The sequence below is a fragment of the Lonchura striata genome, chromosome 5, assembly GCF_046129695.1.
Source record: "Lonchura striata isolate bLonStr1 chromosome 5, bLonStr1.mat, whole genome shotgun sequence".
NCBI lineage: Eukaryota > Metazoa > Chordata > Aves > Passeriformes > Estrildidae > Lonchura > Lonchura striata.
The window spans coordinates 38221741-38242587 of NC_134607.1; the positions used below are offsets into that span (position 1 = coordinate 38221741).

Consider the following 20847-nt stretch of genomic DNA (forward strand, 5'->3'; position numbering starts at 1 on the left):
GGTGTAATTGTTTACCAGCTGAGGTACTGTGGGACAATTTAGGAGCTAAGCTTTAGAGTAGGAGGTGTCACATGCTGACACACCATCAGGACCATGTAGCACCCAGCTTCGTACTACAGTTATATCCTTCTACTAAACCCATGTTTATGGGATAACAGGAAACAACTCTCTAGTTTGGCACAAGGCAATGTAAAATAAAGCTTGGGAAACCTTTGCAGGAAATGAACTGTATCTAATCCAGTTTGATATAGTAGGCAGTATATTATTAAGCCAAATCACCATGTTTATCCCTTTTTTCTTTGCACCCTTGTCCCTGAGGCCAGTATTCTTCCCTCCTCTGGGCAAGCTGTGGCGTATATTACAATTGGAGGGATGAGAAAGCCTTCCCTTTGTCTCTTCCTCTTCTCCCACCCATGCTGTTTCTCAAGTTCATGCCAGTACTTAATACTAAATAAGATGCAGTACCCTATTAAAGCCTAAAACACTGAAATAATGAACTGTAAAAACTTGCCAGAAGCAAAGTGTGTTTTGTTAAGATACCAGAAAAGATCCACAGGGGCCTGGTCTTTGCATTTACTCCCGTCAAATGAAAAAGAAAGCAAGGAAAACAGCACAACTACTAGGAGGATATCCTAATTTTATTTTGAGACTGCTCATATTTTCAGCATTGAATCCATTTTTCCTTTTTACCCAGTTCTGTTGTTTTTTTCCTGTCATTTTTCTGTCATCTTCTGTCATGTTTCTTCTTCCTTGCTTTTGTTTTTGAGTGATTCTGGTCAGCTGAAATGGTAATTGGCTCCCTGACAGGCCAACTCAAGGACTTGCAATTTATTTTTGCTTGTCACCTGTTGAAAAAGGACAGGAGATACCTTCTCTGCCAAGAGAGGAATCCATTAGTGACACAAAAGCAGCAGCTGCATCACGGCAGGGATGCACAATAGTTATATACATCACTTACTCTTTATCTGCTACGAGACATTTGGACAGATTGTTGCCTGTAATTCTCTTCCTAGAAAAAAAAAAAAGAGTACATACAGTACTTAAAATAATCTGCTTTCTATTTTAACTCTTGAAATGACATTTCTTATCCCACAAAGACGTCTAGAAAATTATTTAAACACAAACAGAAAATTGCGCAGCTAAAACATACTTCTAGTACAGTGCTGTTTCTATTTTTATTTTGTATAACCTTATCCAGAAGGCATAGTAGCACAGTGGTGAATCAGGTGGCTTCTCAGGACGCTTTCAAAATCTGTGATTCACTTAGATTGGCTTGTCTGAGAATTCAGATTATATATATAAAGCCATAATGGCCTAATTCATGCAGCCAATATAGTCAATGTATTCATCATTTCTTTCCTAATTCTCCATGTGTAATATTGAAATATTGAAGCTAGAAACATTGCAAATATAAATGGTTGTGTTGTATTTCAGTTTTCATTAAAAAGAGGGAAAACTACTAAAAACTTTAAAATTCATAAGTGGATTACAGCCAAGGAATCTGAAGAATGCTGTGGTGACTTTTAAAGCCTCCTTTATTCTGCTCTTTTATGTACCATCACACTGAGCTTTGGTAGGATGCTCCCTATGGAGATAGGTGATTTTTAATTTGCTAGTCTTCTTTAGTCTTTGCCAAGGGGTGGTAGTGATGGGGTTTCAAACATCTTTTCCAATGATGGAATTTCATATACCCTTTTTCTTTGCTTTTACTCCTTTCTGAAAAAATACTTTCTGTCTGGGTAACGTGGTAACATTAGCAGTGCATGTGGTGCAGTGTGTTGAACTAATTGCTGGCTAAATAATAGGGAAGGCCAAGATCTAACAGAGAGTCATTGTGCACAGTTCATTAACTGCATTTCACAGAACCAAAAGCATGCCACGTGATTTTTAAAAACAGGTTTAAGGATTGAACCATTTCTTCCTTAGTACTGAGTAGCTGCAATGCAGAACAGAATGAAAGATAGACAGACAAACAGTTCCTGGGGTTTTCAGTTCCTCCCCCTCCCTGAGGTAGATATCTGTACAGTTCAGACATTTTTGTGGATTAGTTTATCATCTCCATGAAGTGAATGGATTTAAAAAAGACATAGGGGGTCTTGGAGATGATCAGTATCTTAGTGTTACATGTAATTATTTTTCTCTGATGTTCAATTACAGTAAAATAGGAAATATCCAGTAAGATTGCGGAAAGCACTGCAGATGCCTTTCAGGCAGATTTTCAAATATATGAGTGGCTTCATAGAAAAATCATGAGTATAATAGAAGTATTTGAAAGCATGCCTTATTGTAAGGGGTGAATGCCATAGAGAACTTACAAAGACTCAGCTAATACCTACAAGCAATGGTAAAGTACTATAGGAGGAAGCTTTTGGTTCGTAAGGATTGGTGGCATCAAGGCTAGTTCTTGATGCCACTGGTTCCTGGCACTAGACAGAGGCAGACAAGAAATGGAATTGAGGTACATGTGTTTATCTGAATGTGCTTGAAATTAAGCAAAAATGGCCAAAACTAAATTGCCAAACACAGCACTTACAGGATAGCTAGGGTATCAAGCCCAGTCAGCATCGGTTTGGGAGGAGTAGGTTATGCTTGACCAACCTGGTCTCCTGTTATGACCAGGTGATACACCTGGTGGAAGCAGGAAATCTGTGGATGTTGTGTACCTGGACTTCAGCAAGGCCTTTGACACAGCACACTCCTGGTAAAGCTGCAGCCCATGGCTTGGACAGGAGCACCCTTTGCTGGGTTAGGAACTGGCTGATGGCCGGGCCCAGAGAGTGGTGGTGAACAGTGCCGCACCCAGCTGGGGACAGTCACCAGTGGTGTCTGTGCTGAGGCCAGTTCTGCTCAATATCTTTATTGATGACATGGATGAGGGGATTGAGTCTTTCATTAGTGAATTTGCAGATGACACTAAGCTGGGATTGTGTGTCAATCTATTGGAAGGGAGAAGGGCTCTGCAGAGAGACCTGGAATGGTTGGATGGATTTTAATAAATCCAAGTGCCGAGTCCTGCGTTTTGGCCACAATAACCCCCCGCAGCATTACAGGCTGGGGACGGTGTGGCTGGGCAGTGCCCAGGCAGAAAGGGACCTGGGGGTGCTGGTGACAGCTGGCTGAACATGAGCCAGCAGTGTGTCCTGGTGGCCAAGAAGGCCAAGGGCATCCTGTCCTGGATCAGGAATGGTGTGGCCAGCAGGAGCAGGGAGGTCATCCTTCCCTTGTACCTGGCACTGCTGAGGCTGCTCCTTGAGTGCTGTGTCCAGTTCTGGGCCCTCATTTTAGGAAGGACATTGAAAGGCTTGAGCGCATCCAGAGGAGGCAACGAGGCTGGTGAGGAGCTTGGAACACAAACCCTGTGAGGAATGGCTGAGGGAGCTGGGGGTGTTTAGCCTGGAGAAAAGGAGACTCGGGGGTGGCCTTGTCACTCTCTACAACTCCCTGAAAGGTGGCTGTATTCAGGTAGGTGTTGGTCTCTTTCTCCAGGCAGCAACTGACAGAACAAGAGGACACAGTCTGAAGCTGTGCCAAGGGAAATATAGGTTGGATATTAGAAAAAAGTTTTTACAGAAAGAATGATAAAGTACTGGAATAGCCTGCCCAGGTAGCTGGTGGAGTCACCATCCCTGGATGTGTTTAAAAAAAGATTGGATGTGGCACTCAATGCTATGGTTTAGTTGAGGTGTCAAGGCATGGGTTGGACTCAATGATCTTGAGCCTTCTTTCAACCTAGTGATTCTGTGAAAAACAAAAAATGAGAGATAAGAAGTGAATTATGTTGGGGGAAAGAGTGGCAGTGTAGATGTTAGAGTGAGCAACATCTTATCTTAAGTAATGCAATTTGAAGTGTCAGTGTTAAATTAATTGGTGGAAATGAGTTAAATGCTTAGGAAACAAAAAAGGAGAGAGCACCCAAAAATATTTGAAAATTATATTTTTAATAATAAATATAGAAGTCTTGAAAATCTTTGCCTGTAGCATTTGAAGTATCAAATTTAAAGTTTCTCAATACTCTGACATACAGCCTATTGCATAAATTTAAAATGTGCTCTGAAGCCTTTTTTTTTTAGAGAGAAATAGTGAGATCTATCCATAATACATGGAGGTCTGTTTCATTATCTTGCTGCTGATGAAATTATGAGTGTACTGGTTATAATTTTTTTTTTCTTGCAGGTAATTTATTTCTATGTAAGTGAAACATCTTTCACCATAATTCCTAACCCAATATCATTTATTTTTGTAATTGGTGTAGCTATTATCAAGTAGTTTTTCTTTTACAATCGCTTCTTTCTATATTTTTGATCTCTTGATTGCAGCTTTGTTTGTAGCTTCCACAGCTGTTTGTAGTATTCAGAAAAGATGTCGTTGGAGTATTTTTAATTTTTAGGAATAATAAAATTTGCTCCTCACTAAAAAAGAATCTACTTTGAACCTCACTGGAGCATGTCACTTTATTTTCTGGAATCAGAGTGTCCTTTGTGGAAAACACTGAAAGGAGGTGCTATTAAATGGTGTTGGTAACAGGGAACAAGGCTTGTCAGTCTGAAAGGATCTTACTCTATGGAAACACCATTCCTGAACATCATCATCTGCCTTCTGTCTGCAGCTCGAGGTCTTGAAAGGCTGTGAGAGTTCTGAGGTAGGTTACACTGTGGTCAGCTGCCTCAGTGCTGGGACTTTCTACCTTGCAAAATGTGTTCAGTAATTACTGAAGACCTAAAGTACTGGGAATGTTGCTGTATGCCTTGCTAAAATTTTACCATGCATCCTATCTAAGTAATTCCAGTGTCAAATTCCAGATTTTTGGTTCTATTATGTTTTTCTCCAGAAGATGGTACCCTTTTGTCTCCTATATTTTCAAGCCATACTTATGTCCTGTAACCGGGATATTCCTCAGTCATCTCCTTGGTATGCCAAACAGGATGAACAAGCAATTTTTCTTGCCATAAGGAATATGTATATTTTACATCTCTCCGTACTCTTTTTTTTTTTCAGTCTCTTTAAATAAATACCTTTCATCATCTCAATTATTGATAGTGTTCACAAATGAGTTGTACTAGTTCCAAGCAAATTTGCTTATTTCTAACAAGCAAATTCACATGATAATTGTGCTTCATAATAATTTTATCCCTAAGGGTCACACAATTCTTTTAGCTATAGCATTGTCCTGGAAACCCCAGTAAAATTGCTTGTCCACTGTATCCCTTAGATGTTTGTCAGAGTTGCTGCTGTCCAGAGAGCACCAATTCTGGTTTATAACCTACATAATTTATTCCTTTTTGCACTGAATGCCTTGGTTTTCTAAGCATGGAAGAACACTGTGGCTGCTTTGTACTTACTGTTAATTGTGGGTTTTTTTGAAAAGCAGACTTTTTTCATTTGAAGTTATACCAGGGGTGAATTAACATTTATTTCCAAATGACAAGTATTACCAAGCTGAACAGGTCAAAAACCTCCTCTTGTAATTTCTTTTTCCATGTCCTTCCTTTGGCACTATTACATGGGAAAGACCCAAGACTTCAGAGTTCTGTTTGTATCTTGCAGTTGTGTGCCTGCCTGGCAGCACAACCATCAATACAGTTCTGAAAGGGAAGACATCAGAAAGGAAGTTTCCTGTGTCAAAGTGACCCTGAAACATAGACTCAAAGATACATACTTCAAAGTCTCTTCCTGAATTGAAGGAAACTTTTACAATGCCTGCTGTAAGAGCTGTTAACAAGGGCTGTCAGACTTCTTCCACCTAAATGTTATTGTAACATCTAACCTGTGTCTGTTGGGAATTAGGAAGAGAAGTGGGTTGTACACCACATAAGAAATGAAAAATAAAATGTGCAAATCAATAACAAAAAGTTGGTGATTGAAACACAAAAAAACCCATTTAGAACCATCTTCAAGGTACATATTCAGCTTTAAATACAAAGTTATTCAAAATATTTACAGATTTTAGTCAAATTCATTAAATTGTTTCACAGCAGCAGATGATCACTTTCAGATAACCCTCCTAAGAATTAATTTTAATTTATGATTATGTTTTTTCATTTTACTTTAGCTAGATGGTTTCAATAAGATTTATGAGACACTGGATGAGTCGCTTTTGTTGGTTTTCCCAGCTTTAACAGAGACGGGGGACTGAGAGGCATTTTAAAAGATTTTATCCCATTATCAGTCTCGATGAATAGTGAGACACAAGAGATGTAAAAATGAATGCCAGTCCATCAGAAGGCAACCTATTTCCTGGTTACAATATTTTTCAGCATATTAGCTTTTGCCACACAATGCTGTTATTACTTCTAACACCAATCACCTATATTTTTACCCACATAGTCCTGCTACAATGCATCTTTCACCATTCTAATTCTCTAAAATATCTAGTTTTTTTGTAAGGTCATATTTTTAAACTTGTTGAAACTTGTTTCTAGTTCAGTCTCCCTCTCAACAATGTCACCTCTATTCCATGGCCTTCCTCAATCAGCACACCTTATCTCAGTGTTTGCATACAGATGTACAAGACTGTGTGAGCTTTCTGTCAGGTTTTGAGATTCCTTTACAAACCCATTTCTCACACCATTTATTTTAAAACATAATGGAGTCCAAGAACTCTTGATACTGGTCACTTAGAACCATCATCTGACCATTTCTCTCTGTATTTGATTCAGATGCATTTGGTGTTCATTGTAGGTTCACACTCTTTGCAAGATAAATTCAAATTGCCAACTACAAACATTAAAAAGAAATACTAATGATGTCTTAGAAGAAATACTGTTTAGATATGCCATAAAGCATAAAATCGTGGTGTTAACAGGAGCACTTAATGAAAAAAATCTGACACATGATATGTTATAGGCACAGCACTATAATATTTTGTGAATAGTAAACTTGTCCAATAGTGACTGTTTTCTTCAAACTGTTTACTGGAAAACAAACATCAAGACAGAGGAAGAATGATGGTAAGCAAAGGAATTAAATTATCCTTACTTTGTTTTTTCTCAATTGCTTTTCTTCTGATAAGACATGGAGACAAGTCTGAAGTCACACAATTTACTGAAGAATATAGCAAAGTGTCTGAAATAATCTCCTCAACTGGAGTCTCAGGTGTCAAATATGAGAGCAGAGATGAAGAGAATTTTTCTTTTTGTCTGTATCAAAAAATCTGTTCTTGACCATATTATAGTAGTCATAGACAAAGGGGAGTTTCCCCATGTAAACCAGGAAAAATCTTTTATTCAACTCTCATGTACGAGAAAGGGGTATATTAATGTACGTTATTTCTCAATTCTTTGGTACATGCTCTATTAGGGGATCTTGTGCCTCCTGCAGTGAATTTTGCTGCATATCTTCCGAAACTCATCTTTTCATGATAATCTGAATCACCTTATTCCCACAGAAACCCTATCCTTGGTCCTGGGGTCCTAAACCATCATACTATTTCCTTTGCTCCACTGTGCTTCTCCTTAAATCCTTCAGTGCCAGTATGCCATATGATGAAGGACTGTATGCTCCTGTCGTTGTCATGTTTCTGCTGAAGAGTCCAAAGAATGATTTGCAAAAACTTGGACTTGAGTTCATGTGTTGGATCACATATACTGAAATCTTAGCTCCTCAAAATTGCCTTTGTATTTCTGTGTTTGCTATAACAGGAAAGTCAGATTACAACATTAAAATAAATTACCAAAGCAAATAGTAATATAAGATGAGATATCTAAGATAATATTGACTTATTGTCAAATTTCAATGTCTTATAAAAGGATTTTGTTATACCACCAGCACAGAAGCTATCTGTGCTGTGACCTAGAGCTACTCTGTAGCTACTGTCTTATAAGAAAAGGCGATTGTAAAACTGTGATGCAAAATGTCTGTTTAGTTTAATTGTGTATATTGAATATTTTATAGTCATTTTCTCCACTAGAAGATTTTTTTCATACTGTTCATACTGTAATGGAAATTGTAAATTTTTTTTACCAAAAGAAGGCAAATACCCCCAAAGAATGTTACAGAAACACACATTGTACATTTAAAAGGTGATTTATTGTAATATTTTGTGAAATGGAAATTCTAAATTGCTACATTTATGTTGCTATAATGATTCGTTCAACAGATGCATTAGCAGACCACAGAATGTGATATACAGCAGTTCTGAATCACTACAAATAGCATCATCCTTCACATAGCCTTTTAAAATATTTTACACATGCTAAACTGTGTTCTCATCTCTCCATCCCTATGCAAGCACAGAGATTCCAAATAAGGTAATGATGCTATTTAATTTCTAGTATTGGTTACTGTGAGTAACACTTTGTCTGTTCTCTTGTAATTTCAACTGTACATCTGGGGGTAATTTTATCAAGTTTTTTTTACAAATAAATTGAACATGAAAAGTACCTTACATGCCTATCCATTTGTATTAAATCAATTAAGAAAAGTTGAGCACTTTGGGGAAAAGGTCAAGGAAGAAGGACAAAGGCAGGCATGATAGAAAGTATTTGTAAAAGTTAATGGATTAAAGCATAATTTGTAGTCTAGCATATCACCAGAGATATTAGAATATATGCTGATTACTTTGCTTTTACTGGGTAAAACAATGTCTGCAGGTGATTGTATGATTTTTCTTAGGTAATGGGTTTCTTGCGCTTCAATTGTGGTACCAGACATTGAAAAATCAGAACATTATTATTGTGTTAGTACTTAACAGTACAGTTTAAATGACCAACCTTGCTTGTTGAACATTTTTGGTTATATAAAACCCCCAAATAAACCTAAATAATTGGAAAAATTAAAATATACCAATACTACTACTACTACTACTACTACTACTCCTACTACTACTACTACTACTACTAATAATAATAATAGTTGTTTATCCAGAAGTTGGAAATCAAGAATTAGGAAGAATTTCTCTTTGGCCAGAGATTATGACCTACTTTAGGTCAAAATAGGGAAAATGAATAAAATTTCAGTGTGTATTCAATGTGTAAGTTTTAAGCAGACATGATACGTTTGAAGTCTATTCAATGACAAAAAACAGGAGTAGTAAGCACAGAACCCTAACAGTGCTAGATACTTTCCCATACTTTCAAGTCAGAGCTTTTATTCAAAACTCGTAGGATTCCTTTTTTGAAAGAATTATCTTTTTCAGGTATAATTTACTTCCGTTTTCATTATACCTGTTTTGTGAGAAACTCCTAAACAGGGAAAGCCTCCGTGTTGGAGGCCATGTCAGGTCCATGTCAGAAATGCAGTAAATACAGATTAGCTGTGCAGGACCTGTAGGCAGTTGTTTAACTGAGTCGGTGGGACTCCATTGCATGGCAAAACATAGAGTAGCTGCAAGATGTGACAGCATGACTTTAAAATCAGCAGCTTTTGAGTGAGGTTGTTTTGATTTCTTGGCTTATCACCTTAGTGAAATAGCATCTGTGAAAGAATACACTCGTATGTTATGTTCAATAGAATAATTATCAACTAAAATATTTTTAATATTTGACATTACTTGATTGAAGTGGACTTCCTAGTGAAACCTTGTTAACTAAAGAGAAATGTCTTTTTTTGTGGCTGACATGCCTAAGCTGTATTTATTTACATACTGAAATATATCTTTTGACACTAAAATATGAAACTTGGAACATGATCCCTAAAATGAAGTTTTCTAGGCTTCATTCCTGCAAATTGGTGACTGCCTCTTGTGATTTTGCTGTATATTTTCATTCTATATTTTAATATTTTCATGCATGTCAATAGATAGGCTTTTGGCTTTCATATTACCTGCTTACGTTTGGAGTTTTGTGTGTGGTTTTTTTTTTTGTTTGGTTGTTTTTTTGGGGTTTTTTGTTTGCTTGTTTTTGTTTTTGTCTTGATATTCAAGTATAAAAAGTAAAGTAGAATGTTTTGCATGTATAAAATCAAACTATTCTCTTTTGGTTATATTTATAGACCTGCTATTGCTTAGAAGTGATCTTAAAGAGTTCTCTGCATTCAGTCATTAAACTGATTAGTCATACTTTTTATAATATTCTCATACTTCATATACATATATTATTGTATTTCAAAGGTAAAATATTGGCATTTTCAAAGATATTGCATTACAAATATAAAACACAATCTCATGGAGCTTATCTTTCACATCATTGTAGGAATTCAGCATCAGATGCATTTCAGTGAACTTTTTGGTTGTTTTTTGGGGGGGATTGCCAGATCTGTTTGCCTGGGCAAGGTGAGCCTGCAGCAGCTCCCCGTGCCTGTGAGAACCTGCAGTGATGCTCAGCAGCTCCTGGTGCATGCACAGCTGTGTGTGGCTGGCCACCTACAGCCACAGAGTCACCAGCAGAAGCAGCCCCAAGAGCCCCAGGCTGTCTGGCTGATCCGGGTGGATCCCTTAGTGGAAGCACACGTGCATACACACCCGGACCCCTCCCTGCCATAGCTGCCTTAGGCACCCAGCCTGCCCAGGACGTGGCCCTGGATGCCCTGTTGTCCCCAGCTGCTGACAGCAGCACCAGTACCTGCTCCCAAGGCTCTTGCTGTACTTGCTGGCTATTTTATGACTGCTGGCAATCCCACATTGGCATTCACACCCACACCAACATATCCAATCAGCTTCCATAGCTGCTGGCATATATGGATACATGGATTCCTGTAGTCTGTGGCCCCTTGTCCAGTTGCCACCATTCAGACCTCTGACACAAGATTCTGAGTATCACTGGGAAAGTATGATTTCTTATGTGGTTTTGGCACTGGGATTTCCAAAGGCTTATCTGTTGGTCTATGTCCTCATGTCCCTCCTTGTTGACTAAGTGTTAAGAGAGATTTCGGTACATGCTGTGTGTTTCTGAGGCTCTCCTGGCTTTGATAGGTAACTCATGTATGAAAAATATCAACTGACAATTAGGAGGCAAGAAACTAAGCTTTCAAAAAAAATTAGTTTTATTCTTTTTTTTTTCTTCCCAAAAATCTGAAGACTACAAAAACAGTGCTTTAGTTGTAGGTCATGAAACCAATAGAATGAAACCATTACTTGTCTGCTAAAATCTCCGGAGTACAGCTAAGCCTACCTCATGAGTATGTATCCTTGAAAAGTAGTCTTTAAAACACAGAGGATCTTTGAAATGGTGATGGCAGCTCAAACCTATAAAAACCACCAATGGGTCTCACTCAACAACATCTGTTCTGAAATGTGTAAGCTTAAAACCAAAAGGCACAAATAATGTATTGTTCCAAAATCCACCAGCAAGTTCTAGTAAACATTGAATTGATTTTCCTATTCCTCCTTTTTGCAGCTGCTAGTCTGATTCAAACTGTTTATTCATAGGATGAAAGAGATGTTTTTAAGTATTCTCAACAGTTCCAAGTGATTGATGTAAATTTAAAAAATGCTACTCTGATTTCAAGAGAGTTGCTAGGAAACATGCATTTTGAAGATGAAATTTCCCACTGAGCTTGTCTTTGGCTTTATAATAAGTAGTATGTTATAGGGTGCCCTGAGTTGCAGATTATATGGATAAACTGTTAATTTTTTTTATTATAAATACATCTGCTGTGAACTTATTGAATATACATGATTCATTCCAGTATCTCCATTTACTGATGAATAACAATGTATTACTAAGTTCAAGAAAATGTAAAAATCAAATGAAAATGCCAAGGGCATGATAAAGATTTTTAAACAGTCTTAGTTTCATTTTTCTGAAACAAAGTGATTGTTTTTACTTAGAAATGGATCTCTTTAAGATTTAATTTCAATATGATGTTCTGATCAGTATTTTTTTATAAACTTTAATAAAATTTAAAGCTCAAAAAAAATCAATTATATACTTCATTTTTCTCAAGAAGTTAATGTGTTTTGTCCCTTAAATGTAACTGGTCAAAGTAGCTTAAAAATCTGTGTTACCGTGAGGGAATACCCAGTTTTAGTAGTGGATATTTGTTTGTATTTGTGGCTGATGTTTTTTCATGCTGATTTTATATACTTGGCTATGTTTGGTTAACTTGGAGTCAAATTTAAACTGCTTGGTCTTTAAGACACAATTGGAAGCTACTTGTACGTATGGGAAAAGAGTAGTACGCTGTTCTGCGGGATGCTTGGGACTTGGAAGGAGGTTTATTGCTGAAATATTTTACCAGGCAGTCTTTAAGCAGCAAAGCCCTTACAGCAAGCTTTCAGAAAAGTGAGTAATGCCTGTGAGTTATAACAGTAGTAAGTGATCTTTTTCTTATTTATTACCTTAGAAAAAAGAGCAACCAGTTGCTGATAGAGCAAACAGTGTGGATAGGGACTGTCTGACCCTCTGTGACTGATGTGAGAATTAAAGACAGTGTGTAAATACCACTAAGGAAGACTTCATGATCTGAAAGTATTTCAAAACTATGTTTTTGCACCTGCCTAAAGAAAAGTAACTGAACTATATTAATGATTAATAGTAAAGATGAGTTTTTGAGCTTATCAAAAATTAGAAGATACCTAAGGTTCCTGAAAATATGTTTGTAATAGTATTACCAGATGACCCTTTGTTACAGAGGTTTTGATTAGCTGAGCTGTGAGGCTCTTATAGGGCAGAAAATTAATGTTGATTCATAATGAATCAGTGGATGCAAGTAAGAAAAATAAGACATATTATTAGTTGTGTGAACTATGAGGACAAAATAACAAAAAGACAAAACAGAGAGAAATAATGAAAATGGGAAGGATGATGCAGCCTGTGCTGGTGCATTCTTCCTCAAGTGCATGACCTGCATTTGTCTTCATTGAATTTCAGACAATTCTTCTCTGTCTGTCTCCAACCTGTCACAGCACTCTGGGGCATCAGCCCTTCTGTCAGGTTTGTGTTGTCAGTGAGCTTACTGAGGATGCATCTTCATCCAAGTCATTGATTAATACATTAAACCATACTGGGTGCAGTACTAGTGACAGGACTCCAGCTAAACCCTGTGCCACTTGTTATGATACTGTGGGATCTGCTGTTCAGTCAGTTCTCAATCTACTTCGCTGTCCACTGATCCAGCCTGCACTTCTGGAGTTTTACTATGAAGATATTGTGCAAGACAGTGTTGAAAACCTTGCTGAAGTCGAGCCAGAAAATACCCACTGCTCACCTCGCATTCATCCAAGTAGTTGTTTTATTGTAGAAGTCTATGAGGTTGGTCAAGCGTGATTTTCCTTTAAGGAATCTTCATTGCCTACTCTTGATTGCTTTCTTATCATCTGTGTGGATAGAGATGGCCTCTAGCATAAGGCACTACATAGCTTTCTGAGGATTGAGGTGAGGCTGACTTTTTTGAAGACCAGGGTGGCCTTTGATTTCTGCCAGTCCTCAGGGACCTCTTCTGATCACCACAACCTTTCAAAGACAATTCCTAGCAGCATTGATAAGGGTGTCCATCAGCTCTCTTTTGAGCTTCCTCATGTAACCAGCATTCCCACTCCATTTAGCAATGGACTCACATTATATCCTTTGTTTTCCTTTTGTTACTGGTGCAGTTGAAAAATCCTTTCTTCTCTACCTTGTCATTTGTCCAGATTTAATTCCAGATGGTATTAGATTCCAGATTACCTCCAAGATACTGGTTCTTTGTATTTCCAAGTCAATGTTTATTCAGCAAAACCACAGAGCTGATTGAGTTATCCAGTAGTGATAGAATCACTTGCTAATTTAGACTGTTAAAATATATTAATAAACTGATTCTATGTTTTGTTTTTTTTTTTTATTATTTTTGGTTACTTGTCACTTTAAGCAGTTAAAAAACATTGAGTTATTGGAGGGGAAGAATTAGACTGCATGTTGCTCCAACTTTGTGCTTTTTTGTTATGTTGTTGCATATTGTCCTTGAAATTGTAAATTCTGTTCAAGAAGAGTATCTTACTTATGCTATCAAATTGATGTGCTTTTTAGCTGGATTTCATTCATGTGAAAGGGAGAGTGTTCTTTATATAAGATGAAGTGGAAAATATTAGAAACACGACTGTTGGTGATGGACTGTTTGGGCCAGTGGGCAGTACTGTGAGTGGTGGATTTGAGATTCCATTTCCACTTGAACAAACCTGTCAAAAAGAAGGATTAAAATTATAGAAATCTTAAGGAAATTAAGTATGTCTACAAGCCTTTATGAAGGGAACTAAAGTCACATTTGGACTTCTAAGTGAGAGCCAGCTAACACCTAAAATCTTCGGCAGATGCAGCAGTGCTGTAAGAGCACTGGAACTTTGCTTACAGCAATCCCAGACCACTGGAATGAGACAAATTTGTGCAGTGGCAAGGAACTTGACTGTCATCACTTTTCCAGTAATAGAGAAAGCTATAAATGCTAGTGGCTAAAGTATTGGCTTCAGAAGTAAATTGGATTGTATGTGGGTGATGGTTGAGAAGCCAGACTTATGAGCAAGATTCAGTGCCCTTTTTGATGGCACATTTTACCCAGCTTGTCAGAACTCGTTCATTAATCACAAAATTAATTTGCAAAGGCCAAAATAGCAGAAAAGGACAAAAAAGTGATACAATAAATAATTTGCAATGTATATGATTATATTTTTTAAATTAAACATTTTGTGGTGTTTCTACATACTGAGCAAACTAATAAGATTTTTGAGGAGTTACTTATCATAGAAGAAAATTCCAACTGTTAAGAAAATAAAGACGATGAGCAATTACATGCTTACAAAAAACACTGAAAGAATCTGAAGTAAAAACAAATACAAAACACTGATTAGGCTGAAGTATTGTGTGACTCCTAAAAGACTGATTATAACTTGCCACTGTGTTAATTTGTGAGTGAATTATTGCAATTATATATATTCATTTTTTGAAAAAGAGTAGAGAACCACATATTTCTTTGAGATTGTTGTATCTATTTACAGTCTAATCTGGACAGAATCTCTACCAATTCTAAAACTTGAATGTCTATAATTATCATAATATACCAGGAAATGAGGATAATAACAAGCATCTTGATGTACCTCTTCTAGCTAACTGTACCATGCCAGAGCTCCTAAACACTTTCTTCTGCCCCCTCTCTTCTCCTTCAGCACCTGGGGTTCCTGACTGGAGCCTGGAGTGGATGTCGGGGGTGATGCAGTAATCACTCTGCTCCCACACTGAAAGCCTTGGCAAGCAAGGTTCAGGAAAGCACTTCCATGGTAAATGTTGAGATTTACTGACAGAGGCAACTGGTAATTCTCATACATTTTTATCTACCTATATCTACTTCGCTTTCCCTCTCCATCTTTTCTACTGGACCTTTTGGGTTGGTTTGTTGCTTCCATCTTCCCATAGATCCTACATGTCCCACATTGCATTCCTTCCCTCTGTATTGTTGAGATATTTTCTTTGTCTCTTCTTCACCCCTACAATAATCCCCTAATGTTGCCCTGCTGTCTCTTGTCTACCCCTATCCCTTCTTGATTTCAAATCTGATAGATTATGTATCTGTACTGCCTTTGATCTTGAAAATCTTTATTCAACTGATTTCAGTTACCTGCTGTTTGTAATTTCTTTTTGTGTCTACCTTATAAATGCTTTATGTCCTTGCAAAATGATGATGTCATATGCATGTTTGGATTTAGCAGGGAGGTTATGGAAAACACTGTCTGCTTCCATAGCCCAAAAATAGGTGTCTTTTTTTCTTTAATAAATGACAGAGGGCACTGAAGATATGAAGAAAGCCTCACACAATATGGCAGAAAATGTAGACATTTTCCTAAAGTGCATTTTGAGAGATAAAGAATCCTTACAATTAGATACTATAGAAAGACAGCTTTACCCTTGTGTCCTGGGAACACCTCTCATCCTAATGAAGCATCATGAGACACTGCAAGCCTCCAGAAGCACTCTGGCAGGTCCCTGTGTTCAAAATTAAACATGCTTTTCATTCAGCAGCCAATGCCCCAGTTTTTTCCACCTCCTTTGGGGATTGCACTCCAGACAGCTCACCAGAACTTTTTTTTTTTTTTTTTTTTTTTTTTTTTTAATCTAGCAAGGGCTCTGTAGTGGTGACTGGCTCTTTTGGGAAGCGGTAGAGTTGAAAGGGACCTAAGTGTGTTAATGAGCATTAGTTGGTAATTAAACATGGCATGGTTGCAGTTAAATGCCTTCTCATTTTAATACATATTTTTTAAATGTCTTATTTGTTTGCTAAAGTTGTGATGCTTTGTTTGGAAGAAGAAGGAAGTATGTCGAGGTATGTAGTCATTCTCTGCTTTTTCAGACGAGAAAAGTGACTCGGCTGTTCATTTGTTCAGGAATGATTTTTAATTAGGCAGCAAGATCCCTCTCACTCTGCAAAGTAAAAAGGTTTGAGAGCTGTAGAGCAAAAGTAGATTGTGCTGCCTGAGCACTGCAGCCCACAGTGCTGCCTCCAGCACAAGTGCTGCTACCTCAGATACGCCAGAACAACTCCTTGGGCAACTGGGTGGTAACATTGCACAGTTCTACCACCTGACACACACAGCAATAACCTGTGTGCTGTCTCATCTCATAGCAGCCAGTTCTGCCAAAATTCAGCAGAGCGATGTGAAACAGCTTCTCACCCACAAGCTGAGATGAATCAGGAGGGATGGCTGTGCTATATATACAGAACCCACTCAACCGAAATAAGTGAGAGTAGGGAAAGGATTTAAATCCTGGCAGGGTGGATATTTTTGTCTCTGAATAAAATGAAGTATTTATAGCATTTACTGACACAATTCTTATTTACTGCAATTGGAGCTATTGTTCAAAGTATTTTTTTTTCTGAGCCAGCAAAAAGGGATTTTTGGAGAACTAGAGGACATTGTATCTTTCCAAAATCGAACCTAAATTCTGTTGAAGAGAGGGAGGAGGGATTTTCCATCCCTGACTATAATGTCAGAGAACACAGTGCTTTTAACAGTCTCCTCTGTCAATACACTTGAACACAGTTATTATCATCATGAGTTGCTGTGTAATTACCGTTGTTCCCTAAAGAGTTCCTGTTTCTTTGCTATTTAATTATATGCATTATTTCAGCATAACTGTGCAATTTACTCATGTCATTTGGAAGCAAATGTTTTGGGCAAGGCAGTGTTATATCACAAAGATGTCACAGTCTGGGCATGGCTGCTGGAAAAGTATACAAAGTCATTTCTTGATCAAACGTACCACTGTCTTCTGGATGAATCATACAGTCACAGTAGTTCATACGTTGGTCAAGATAGATGCCTGAAATAGTTGTAGATGTCCTTTGTGTGACAGAATCTGAAGAAACTTTAGTGCCAACAGAAGTGGGAAGGTAAAGGCATTTAGTAAATCTTTCTTCCTGGATCCAGCTATAGTAAGCATATGTGTTTGTTGGCAATCTAAGAGCCTTTTTCTAGGGAATATTTCTAAATATCACTTTTCGGGAATCAGTGTTTAACTGTTGTCTGTCTTTTGCTGAGCACAGTTTTCATGTAACAGCCATAATTGTAGGGTGATATAGCTTTTAACTTTTTATTAAGGATTTATTCTGCTTTGAAAATGGGAAAAATGTGACATGCAACAGTTCATGTAATTTCTGAGCCAGAAGATTTTCTTGTGATGTTTCTTGTCATTTTCTTGCATTATGAGTTTATCAAAACACTCTTGAAACTCTGTTCTAAGGAGAGTTCACTGTTTGAGGTGTGTTCTTAAATGAACATCTTGGCAGTATTCTGAGAAAGAGGGGACAAGTAAAAGGCCCCAGTGGCCAAGACACATTCCTAGCCATCTCAAGGGGAGGCATGAGAAACATACACTGCAGCAGGCAGTGCTTACTTACAGCAGCTCAGATGAGAGGCTCTTTGTAATAAGGGCAGGATTTATCCTGACCATACTTAGGGAGTCCAGTGTATTTGTATTTGTGCTTTATAATTTAAAATTGCCCCTTTCTTGGTGTTGGAAGTGGGAAATGGGACAGTTTCAAAGCAAGATTTAAAATATGTGCATTTTGGAAATGAACAATTTAGTAAAAATTTTGATGTGGAAAGGACACTATCATGGTAAAAGGTGGATGTAACTGTCAGAGTCATCAATTCCTGGCATGAGAGGCTGGAAAGCAGAAGCATTGAGACTACACTTTGCAAATAATGACAGTGCAATATTAGAATCATAGAATCATTTCAGTTAGAAAAGATCTCTTGAGATCATTGAGTCCAGCTTCTAACCCAGAACTGCTCAAGTCTACCACTAAATAATGTCCCTCATCTACAGGTCTTTTTTTAGCATGCACCATGTCCTGGGATGCATATTACTGAAGGGTGTTTAAGTATGTATAAGCATACTTTATAATGAAATAGTAATAAAATTAACATACTGAGGGGACTGGATGATACCAGCATGTGCCTGCAGCATTCTGCCAGTGATAAGCTGGAAGCCTTGCTTTGTGTGACGTTCTTAATGAGTGCTAGAGCAGAACCGATCAAGAAGCAAGAACAAGGTGTGATGGATGGAAAGGATGTATTTATGTATTCATGAAGAAATCCATCAAAAAAACCTAGAGAATTGCACACTGCAAACATGATGACACATTTCCCTGAAGAGATAGATAATAGTCTCCAGCAGGAAGAAAAAAGCTAGCAAAATATTCTGATTGGAAGTAGTAACAAATCTTACAGAAGCGTCTGAAAAATCATTTATAAAATCTTAGAATATTCAAAAGAAGCTGCATGCTTTTTTAGCTTAATTTTAGTATATATACAGACAGAGTTTCTAAGGAAAATCATAAAAAGTATAACCACCTTTATGAAGGACCAGTAATTCTATATTAAAAGTTTAAAATAGTTATATACTAGACAAAATAGATCTGAAAGAGATGCATGTATTTTAGTTTCACAGTAGTCTTCTTTTTACAGACTTTGAAGTCATGAATTGAAATGTAGTATTTACTGAGATGGAGGATAGAATCCAGAAGAGAAGTGTAAAAAAGGATATTCGCTTTTAACATTTACCATATTATACTATCACCAGAACATCTGAGTACTCTGAAACAGAGTGCTCTCTGAATAATAGATATAATTAATTTGATCCAGAAATTCTGATGATGCATTTATTATTCAAAAGATTCACTCTTATATTAACTCTTAAGTAATTTAAGATTTAGTCACATCATCTGCCAGGCCAAATGTGATATGAGATAAAGCCTTATGTCAGAGTTATTGACTCTCTCTTCTTTCTCTGTTACAGGCATTTTTAGTTCTCTGAATGATGGTATTGCAGTGCACAATTCCTTTTGAGATAATGGCTGAACAGAAGATAACCATTTGGTTTTTCATCTGTCATCTTATTACACCTTGTTTTGTCTACTCCCTGGCAGCAGGTAAGATGATCTCCTGTGTTAATTCCTTAAAGTGATTGCTAGTTTTAAGTGTTTGAAGGATACTTAGAATGTGTGTATGGCTTTAATTTATTTGTGCTGATACAACAAATTACTACATGTGAACAATGAAACTGGCAGGAAGCATATTTATTAGAATGGCTGCCATAATAAAAAGTTTGAAAAAAGACAGATCTGGACTTTAAATTTGGCAGTGTCTAATTTGATACACAGAGTGAAATCTTTCTCTAGATTATAAAATTATATCAGTTGTCTATTGTGCACAGATAATCAACATGTTTAGAATAATGACAACCAAAATTCTGTATTATTGATACCATCTAAAATTCATAATTTTTCAGAAGCCCACTGTAGTGGTAGTTTTTTCTTAAGACAGTGGGGTAGTTCTGCATAATCTGATTTCAGTTTTTTATTAAAAATTACAAGGTTTTTTCATGAATAGAGGTGGCACCATAAATAATAAAACATCATGGAATCATACTTCTAGCATCTGCATTTAGAGAAATGTTCGCAATTGAAATTTTAGTTCCATTTTAAGAGATAGAGGGAGGTCTGTGAAAAGGCAAAATTCCAATTGTTCCAAACAACTTTGAGATTTGTAAAGCTTGTTTCAGATTTCCATGCTAATTTAAATGAATTCTGGGTTGTAGTTGCTGGGATGAATTTTTCTGTTAGCATAAACACAGCATGCACAAAATATTGACCAATATTTGAAAAGTGCAAACTACACACTACATTGTGTAGTAATGTTATGGTTATTTTCAAGGTAGGCTTTAGATCCTTCTCAACTTTGAGCACCACAAACTTGCTTAATCTGGGATATCATTTCAGGCATTGCCTCAATTTCACTACCATGAGTCCATATTCCTCATTACCGAGTAAAAAAATCTGACTTGTACTGTGATGTAAGCTCATTGCCTTTAAGAAATTAGTCCAGAGCTCACAGGAATTATTTCTGGTTTAGCAAGAACATTATATTATTCTATGGTTTTGAATGGTGTTCTTTAGTCCATGTCTTTAGTCCATGTCTGAGTTTGATGGAGGATTTACTGGTGCCTAATAAAAATCCATATGTTCAATATATTTGCTGTGTGTTTCAAGAGTTTTTCCCTTTGTTAAGATATGAGGCTTGCTGATAGCACCAAAATTAAAACTTTAAACTCACCACCTTAATTCAATACTGGGCTTTTCCTGAAAGAATAAAAATAATAATTCAAAAAAGACTTTGAAGTGTTGTCAGTAATGTTACACACATGATTTTGTTATGGACCTGTTGACATCAAACAAAACAAGCAGCTGCAGTAGCCAAACAAGTGCTGGACACTGGTAAAAGAGGTGAGTCAATCAAGGAGAACAAATGTTCAGGTAATTTCTTGACAGACAGGATCAAAGCATTAATGTTATTGTGTATTCTGCACATCACAATTGTGCCCATTGGCAAAAAAAACCTTGGCAGCAGAATGTAGGTGCTGGCAAGTTCCAAGAATGGCATTGGAAGATGGTGTGCTGTGAGGGTAACAACTGAGTGACATAGGAAGAACAGAGTGGGCTATCATG

The 20847-nt window shown here is 37.1% G+C and overlaps 1 protein-coding gene across 1 annotated transcript in view; it reads left to right on the plus strand.

Moving 5' to 3' along the window:
• Nucleotides 1-20847, plus strand: part of CNTN1 (contactin 1) — a 206440-nt gene that overhangs the window by 113619 nt on the left and 71974 nt on the right. The window contains exons 3-4 of the mRNA XM_021545291.3: nucleotides 15011-15154; nucleotides 19140-19272. Of these exons, the coding sequence (XP_021400966.1) occupies nucleotides 19158-19272 (115 nt within the window). The 5' untranslated portion in view covers nucleotides 15011-15154; nucleotides 19140-19157. The remainder of the gene's footprint in view (nucleotides 1-15010; nucleotides 15155-19139; nucleotides 19273-20847) is intronic.